Source organism: Xenopus tropicalis, chromosome 1, assembly GCF_000004195.4.
Source record: "Xenopus tropicalis strain Nigerian chromosome 1, UCB_Xtro_10.0, whole genome shotgun sequence".
Lineage (NCBI taxonomy): Eukaryota > Metazoa > Chordata > Amphibia > Anura > Pipidae > Xenopus > Xenopus tropicalis.
Window position 1 is genome coordinate 7182864 of NC_030677.2, and position 9491 is coordinate 7192354.

General features: G+C 38.9%; 1 protein-coding gene across 1 annotated transcript; it reads left to right on the forward strand.

The window, feature by feature from the left end:
• Positions 1-7370: 7370 nt before the first annotated feature.
• LOC116411561 (vomeronasal type-2 receptor 26-like) lies at positions 7371-8204 on the forward strand. Its single transcript, XM_031904032.1, has one exon. It carries the CDS (start codon positions 7371-7373, stop codon positions 8202-8204), a length of 834 nt encoding a protein of 277 aa, XP_031759892.1.
• Positions 8205-9491: the final 1287 nt, after the last annotated feature.

The window sequence follows — 9491 nt, forward strand, 5'->3', positions numbered from 1 at the left end:
TCCGTACCATACAGAGTGATGAAGCCAATTATTTTGCTATAAGTAAATTACTGAGCCATTTTGGCTGGAACTGGGTTGGAATAATTACATCTGATGATATCAGTGGGGAGGAAGAGGTTCACAGTTTGGCCAAATATCTCTCCATGGAAGGAGTCTGCATTGAGTTTACAATAAAAACCAAACCAGTAAATGATAACTATATAAAGCAATATGAAAGCACAATTAATAGAACCTCTACCAGTGTCATTATAATTAGTGGAACAGCTTCTATTATGTTTGTTGTAGCATTAACTAATATTGTCAGTGAAAAGACTTTAATTCTTTCACCTAATTGGGGAAATAATTATATTGTCCTTGGATACAATATAATAATATTTAATAACAGTTTGGTGTTTCTGCCACGTTACCATTATGATCTCGGGACTCCTGAAATGAGCAGATTTTTAGAAGATTTACATCCATCAAAATTCCCAGAAGACAAACTAATTAATGATATCTTCCTATTGTTCCATTTCTGTTCGTCAAAAGACCAATATATGAATAATTTGTATAAATATACTTCCCTGAATACTCTCCATAACTGCACTGGGCAGGAGCGTATTACAGACCTTTACTATTTCAGTGGTGGAACCAATTCTCCCCTAGTGCATCTGGCAGTTGATATAATGTCTCAAGCTCTTCATGATATGAACATGTTGTTTATCAGGAAATCCAATCAGCATCCCTATAAGTACCAGGTGATTATCATAAATACTAGGAAAGTGTCCTGTGTATGACTAGGGCTCTGATATAAGGATCATAGATACATAGTAACATAGTCAAGTTGGGACCAAAGTCCATTAAGTTCAACCCTTTGGAGTGAACCCCAGGGCATAGTGGGACTTTTCTCATTAAAATGACTTTAGGTGCAATACAGATGCTGAGGAATAAGGAGGAATAGAAGGAAACTAATGTTCATGCACAGATAACAGAGGGGCCCCGAGGTGTAAAGCACTGACTGTTTACAAGAACTAACAATACATTCAAGCAGGATTAACTAATAGTATAATAGTTGTAACCCTATCCTCACCACTTCTGGCACTGACAGTGTTACACTCCCCGAGTGGCGCTTACCTGATGGCACAGGGCAAACCTGAATCACTCCGCAGTGGTATTGGGAGAGACTGGGTACCTGGTACTTATTAGCGCAGCGCCCCCTAGTGGGATCCAGGAGTGCACCTACAAGGGCCCCACTAGGAACAATAATAATGCACACACAGTACTTGATAAACGAAATAACTTTTATCTGAAATAAAGGGGAAACTAATACACATAACACTCCTATCAAAGTGGCAATAAGGGCCTTACTAACTGCCCCTGCCAGCGCAAGCTGTCTCACTAACTGTGTAACATCCTTTAGCTCAGTCCAAAGGAAACAGTCTATATACTTTAAATCTTCAAGCGCTCCTTTATTAGTTTCACTTTAACTATACTCACTCCAGGGATCTCTTTAGGTGCTTCACACAGAATCTTCAGGCGAGTCCAGCACTCACAGCCATGCAGTGAGACTACTAGCCCCTTTAGCTACTCAGATGGGCTCCCCCTGCAGGTGGTTGTTCCCCCAGTCAGGACTCCTCACAGGATCTCTGTCTCTCCAGGTAGAGGGTTTGCCTTCCCGGTACCAGCCTGTGCCAAAGGCCAGCTTCTCCTTGTGCTGCTCCTCTCTCTGAGCCCACGTGCAGCTTCTGGAGCTCTGGGGCTTTCTTTCTCCTCCCCCTGACTTCCTCTCCCAGGCTGCTTTGCAACTTCCTGCAGCCCTGAGCTTGCTGTTCAGCTTGTTGCTAGGCAGCAGCTCACAACACACAGACACAGTCTCAGTGCTGCCCCCTATAGGGAACAGCAGCAGGAGGGGGGTAAGTGCAGGGACCCAGCACTACCTCCCTACATAGTCATATAATATTAATATATGAGAATTGAAAGTGTTACTACCTTATTGATATATCTGACATGACAGAAGGGTCTCAATGAATTGTGATTATAAATGATTTATCTTGTATGCAGGAGTTGCACCATTTTTTAAAAAACCATCAATACAGCCCCCAAACTGGACCAACCTTCTCGTTTGATGAACATGGGGAGTACATGTCTGGGTTATGGATCTATAACTATGTTTTCATGCCTAATCGTTACCTAAAGAGAAATCTCTTTGGTGAATTCTCCCCCAGGGCCCCCCCAGATCAGCAGCTGAACGTCACACCATCAGTAATACAATGGAAGACAAATAACGATAAAGTGAGAATATTTATTTTAACCATTTTAACATTAATACTTTATTTTTATATATATATATATATATATATAGATATAAAAAGTCAAAATGCAATACTGGCACTCACGTATAAATCTCAAATCCGCCTGGGTGCAGTCTTCACAGTGAAAACGAGATAAGAAGAAAAAGAAGCCGCTCTCTCAGGACTTAGGTGCAAAAATAAAAAGTAATTTATTGAGTAGTTCGTCTACTCAATAAATTACTTTTTATTTTTGCACCTAAGTCCTGGTAGAGCGGCTTCTTTTTCTTCTTTTATATATATATATATATATATATATATATATATATATATACATACACAGTATATTTACTGTATTTATGACTTGTCACATTAATGCTGAACAGTGAAGGCACTTTTACTTTAAATATTAAATAGGGGAGGTATATGCTGAAGTGAAGGGGCGTGTACCTGGTAATGGTATTTAACCCTATAAGTGAGAGCAGGATTTCACATTTCGGTTCCCCTCAGTGTCAGATGTTTTGTAAACATTCTGTGCTCTCTCAATTTAGGGGCTTTTACTGGGGGAAGGGTTACGTTTAGGTAGGAAAACTATATATTGTTTTTTTCAGAAGAACCTGAGATTTCCAAATCCGGCTTTTCTCCAGAGTTTTTCCACTTTCCATGTATTTCCACTTCTGAAACAAGATTTAGAGCTCGAAATACAAAAAAAAAAAGAAAATTGATATTTTTCATGATTTATACCAGAAACATATTTTATTTTATGGACAAAAATTCAACTGATTTGGAAAGCCTCATGTCTCCTAAACATGCCAATACCTGATATGTATAGTTTTATGGAGATTTCAGATATAGATCAAAAACTCCCAGCAGTAAATTACCAAATTTTCAAAGCATTACAGCAGAATACGGCATACTTTAGATTCCAAAGCCAAAAATCCTGGAACATTAGGTTTACCATAGGAAACTATATATTTTTGAAAAGTACACATTCTGCTGAATCCAAAATGGGTAACCATGTCTTCCAACTCCTAAGTACCAAACGGCAATGCTTTACTGAATTTAATAGTTTCTATAAAAAATTATGAAAATTCAAAAAAATCACCTCAAAGCTTCAACTTTCAAGCACCTTATCTCCCACATAACATTAGGTACCAAGAAAACACACCCTAAATATGAAAGCCAAGGGTCCACTGAACAGTTTGATGCCCATTGTGCATAGGATCACTGATGTATCTGGCATGTAGAGATCCCAAAAGGAAGTTAGTAGATATAAATTGCCCCGGAGATCTCTTTGGCTACTGAAAATTTTCTGTAGGGTAAAAACACAAAAAGAATCATTGACCCCCCCCAAACCATATATTTTCGGAAACTACACATTCGGGTAAATTCAGGTTTTGATGAAATACCCGAAGATCACATCAAACCTTCCACTTTCAAGCACATTACCACCCACATAGCATTAGCTACCAAGTAAACACACCATAAATATGAAAGCCAAGGGCCCACTGAACAGTTTGATGCCCATTGTGCATAGGATCACTGATGTATCTGGCATTTAGAGACCCCAAAAGAAAGTTAGTGCATACAAAGTGAATATGCTGCAATATAAGCTACCGGCATGTGTATTATGTGCCATAAGACCCCCTAACAGTACGGAGACCCTAGAAAACCATATATTTTCCGAAAGTACACATTCTGACAAAACAAAAATGGGTAAATACAACTTTCTACTGCAAACTACCAAACTACAAAGCTATACTAAACAGAACGGTTTTTATGACATTTCTGAAAATTGTCACAAAGCTTTAATTTTACTTCATTATGTACTGAAAATGCAAAACCAAAATCACAGAAAATGTAATAAAAACACCAAAATAATACACAAGAGGTATTGCGCAGTGCAGTTAACGAATACGCTATGCGCAATGGCAATAAAACATTTTTTTCAGGCAAGAATAAAAACGATGCAATAAAAAAAAAAAATTACAAAATTACATGTGTGTAAGTGTGTGTGTACACATGCCAAAATCTGTTTTGTGTGCAAGTAAGTGCTTGTAAGTGCAAGTAAGTGAGTACTGTAAGTGCTGTGAATGTGTGAAACCCCCCAACCCCCCAAAATGCGTGTGTGAGTATAAGTGTGTATTAGTGTAGTATGTGCGGGTATGTGTGATTTTTAACACCTACCTGGGACAAGCAGTCACACAGATCCTCTGGGGGTGAGAGGAAAGACCCAGAAGCCCGTGCTGCAGCTTCTTTCTTTTGATCGGTGAGTCTTCAGAGGGAGGGGGAAGCAGGAAATGTCAGGCATGTACTTTGTACAAACAGCGTGCCTGACTTTTCTTATGGGTCCCTGGGCGATCGCGCCACAGGGGCCACTCGTTCTCCCCATGTGCTCGTTGTCTAGGGGCTGGGGAATGAGCTGGAAGTGAAGGAGCAGCTTGAAAAGTCGCTCCTCCGCTCCCAAACCCGAATGTCCTGTGGCACTTACTGGGAAGGTGATTGTATGTGCACCTTGATATGGTTCTGGTCTTAATATATATATATAATATAGCAAAATGATTTATCTTTATCAGTTGCCGGCAGACAAATGATATTGAGTTGCCCCCTTATTAGCAATAGGGAGGAATGTATCATTCTTAAGAGTTTGTCGTAGACAAAATACCACATTTCCTAAGAAGTGAAGCTTCGCCTCTGAAAGCTTCTCCATACTTCATGCAACTTCGCAGGCGTAAATTCACAGCGACTGCGCTTAATTCATCAAAATGCTCATTTTCCCTGCAGGAAGTGAGTGCAGGTGTATTAACACCAGCGATCTTTTGCCGGGGTGAATTTTCACTTCCTTGGTGCAAATCTGAATTTTTTTAGCACCACTAGGACACTATTTTATTCTAATATGTAGTGATGAGTGAAATAATTTGCCAGACATGGATTTGCAGTGAATTTCTGCGTTTCCCCATTGGCGGATTAAAAAAAATTCAACTTTTTTTTTCACCCTACAGGGCATGTGAGTTCTCACTGATTTCTGTGTATTTTTTATGAATATTCTAGATCCCAAGAGCTCAATGTTCAGACAACTGTCCCTCCGGATTCAGGAAGGCACCAAAGCCCGGAGCCCAGTCCTGCTGTTATGTCTGTGTCCTGTGTTCCGAGGGAGAGATCTCCAACACAACTGGTACAAATACATGGTTTTTAATATTGTATCAAGTATTATTGCTTGAAAGTCTCTAAAATGATAAAAAAAACACTGAGCATAAAGAGTAGCAATGAGCGAAACTGTCCCATTTCAATTTGCTGAAAAATGCTTGACATGTTGCCAAACGCATTGGCACCAATAGATGTAGTTTCCCACAAAAAATGCATTGGAACCAATGGATGTTTTTTTTCATCCATTGAGGAATTCCAATTCCAATGTTGTGCAAAAAAAAAGTAGATTGTTTTTGGCTTAACAAAATGAAAACCTTCAAATACTGCTATTGGTGTTTTTTTCTCACATTTTTCATGTATTTTTTCCCAGTAAAAGCAGGGTCCCCTAATTTGCCTCTCTAAAATTCACCAAAATTGTTTTATAGTAATCACCTTTCCCCTCACCAGAATCAGAGTTGTTTAATAATATAAGCTTCCCACCTAGCTGCAAAAAGGGCCAATTGGACAGATGGGCTACAATAATAAAACCACCAAATGATATCACTTTATTGGGAATGGAAAAGTAATCCCCATAGGCACAATACAACAGTGGTGGGGCTGGCACCCTAGAAACCAATGGAACGATATACAAGTTACTAATTATTTGAAGTCAATAGGGGTGGAAAAGGTAACAAGACCCCTTATCAGTTGGGGAGGTCAACTAACTTAAAAATATCCTACCCCATTGCACAGCAACAGAGATACAAAGGGAAAAAATGTTATATATGGTTCAATTGGAAAAGGATAGATACCTGGGAAAAAATAATGACAACGGCTCACAAGGGCACAAAATCCAATAGGATCCAGGAAGGAAATTTTGAACTAATGAATAGATGGTATAGGGCACCCCACTTCCCACATATAATAAAGTACCTCAGGTAGGCTGGAGATGTAACAATGCTAAGGGGACCTATAGTCACATTTGGTATAGATGCAATACAATGAAACCCTATTGGAAAGTGTTTGATACAATAGAAAAAATAAGACCAAGGATGTTTTTCAATTAAAAAGTAATGGTTCTTTTAAGACTAGATAAGGACAATCAAAAAAATAATACAAGACACGTTAATTATACATCTGCTACACTTTGGAGGAACCCCGATATACCGCAAAAAATAGAATGGATAAAAGAAATAGACTATAAACAATTGCAATAGCAGAGCAAAAATAAAAGTACATTGGAATAGAAATGGAAAAGCTCTCCAGAGAGATTAACAAAAGGCACTAAACTAAAGCTGATAAAATATAATAATTAAAATATAGAAAAATGGAGGCACTATTACCTGCTTCACCCTCAGCAGTCTTTCCATTTCTACAGCAAAAGCATTCATACCCATAAGCTGTGTTTGGTACAGTTTTCTGATGTCTATTGGTTTTTCCCCCCCACTCTTCTTGACTTCTGTACCCCACATAATCTGAAATATGAAAAATTTGATGAAGACTTACAAAAAAATAAAACATTTTTGAAAAAGCAAAATATAGATAAGCAATGTGTTCTGGGTTTGGTACTTGGAATCCAAAATGGTGTAGGATTATTATAAACACTATCAGTAGGTGAAGGCTTGTGTGGCAATAAGAGGGTTGTACTAAGGGTTTTATTAAATAGGAGAGACTGGCCACTCCCACACCTATAATGGCCACTCCTACACCTATAATGGCCACTCCTACACCTATAAGGTCAGAACATTGATAGAAACATCGCTGATTACTGTGAATCGTGCGTTAATCAACCAATTAGAGCAGGGATATCTGTAAAGATTTTGCCTTATATTTCTAATTTAGTTCTAGCCCTGAATGTTTTAGCAACACTTTTATGAAGTCCAACATTCTGCTCTTATATTTACAGACAGTGTGAGCTGTATCCCATGCCCAGATATGGAATGGCCCAATGAGAACAAGACTCAATGTTTTGCCAGGATGGAAGAATTTCTTTCATACAGTGTTGATGTTATTTCTGTGTTTTTCTCATTCATCTCACTTCTATTTTTTCTTATAACTGAAGTCATACTAGGAATTTTCCTTAATTACCGGGACACCCCCATAGTGAGAGCCAACAACCGGAGCCTGAGCTTCCTCCTCCTTGTCTCCATCAAGCTGAGCTTCCTCAGTGTGTTTCTGTTCCTCGGTCGCCCTGTGGATATAACCTGCATGCTGCGCATCATCACTTTTGGAATCACCTTCTCCATAGCTGTCTCTTCTCTCCTGGCCAAGACTATCATGGTTTGTGTTGCTTTCAAAGCCACCAAGCCAGGGAGCTCATGGAGAAAATGGCTGGGAGTCAAACTGTCCAATTCTGTAGTCTTGTTCTGCTCATCCATTCAAATAATCATCTGCATGACTTGGTTGGCCATTTCTCCTCCCTTTCAGGAACTGGACATTCACACTTCCCCTGGAACCATCATCATTCAGTGCAATGAGGGCTCAGCTATTGGCTTTTACTCAGTTATTGGGTATATGGGGCTTCTGGCAGCTGTTAGTTTTGTTTTAGCATTTTTAGCTCGGAGCTTACCGGACAGTTTTAATGAGGCCAAGTACATCACTTTCAGCATGCTGCTCTTCTGCAGTGTTTGGATCACAATGATCCCGGCCTATCTGAGCACCAAAGGCAAAAACACTGTGTGTGTGGAGATATTTGCCATACTCACCTCAAGCGCGGGGCTTTTAGCCTGTATATTTCTGCCCAAATGTTATATTATTTTATTCAGACCTGAAATTAATACAAAATCCCATTTACTTGAGAACAAATATTGATAATATTCCAAGTAATACAGACACATTATATAAATAGCCTGTATGGAAATATATGTTTTGTAGCACTGTTAAAGTTCGGTTCATGTTGAGAAGCTTCATCTGTTTTTCAAAATATATCCACTTTTAAAATAAGATTTAATCCCAAAAGAAGTTACACTTTTACATACAGAATTTAACACTTTTAACAAGATATATATATTTGTGGTTCATATAATGTACAAACATGTAAAGTATGAGAGGCATCGGAGTAAGGCCTAGATGCCTGGGGAATTACTGATAGCAGTGCCATGAGGTGACTGCACATAAGTCATACACCGGAATAAAGGCATGAACAAGAAACATGTCTGCTTGTATTACTAACCTAGGGGCGAGGGATGGATAATACCTACCAACGATGCTTCCACAGGGCTGGATGGGGTAGGATTTATGCAGATTTTATTTTATGCTGTTAACACTGCTAAGATGGCAGCTATAATGAACCTTTTCCTGTATTACACATGGTCAGATAGTAAAGTATGGTAAGTTGAAAAGGACAAGCAATCACAATTTAAACATTAAGAAACCACTAGGTGGCGCAACTAAACAATATAACAATGCTGGAGGCATAACACTCCCCATCTGATATTGTAAGAAATCACCCATTTCAAAGTTCTCTGGAAGAGAGCAATAGGATTAGATCAGATATAGGTCTAAGGAAAAGTTTAGTCTCATTCTGCTTTACAACCTTGACCTCCACTTTCTGGATTTTTCCGTCTTCACTTGGGAAAACTCTGGTGATTATTGCTAGAGGTCATTTATTATCTTAAAGTTTCATAAGAACAATGTTCTATTTGTCAGACTGCCACTTATTTCTAGACTGTAAGGTGAAGATGTATCTGGTAAAATGGAGAGTATTAGCAAGACTGTCTGGATCATTGGATACTGTGGTCAAAGGTCTGGCATTCATAATGGCTGCTATTTCTGCCATGAAGGTAGTGAGAGTCTCATGAATAAGCCTTGTTGACTCTTCCTGTAAGAATATAGAATCAAGAATTCTGTGAGCTATTCCTATCATCCTTTCCCAAGCACCTCCCATGTGGGAAGAATGAGGAGGGTGAAATGTCCATGCACAACCTTGGTCAGACAAGTATCTTTCAACAAGATTTTTTAAATGTTGGAAGGAATGTTTAGCTCTTTACAGGCTCCCATAAAATTAGTAAATGTTTTTCACTGGGCCTCAAATTGATATGAATCTCCTGAGTAGTGGTGAGTGAATTTTTTCGTCAGGCAAGGATTTGCAGCGAATTT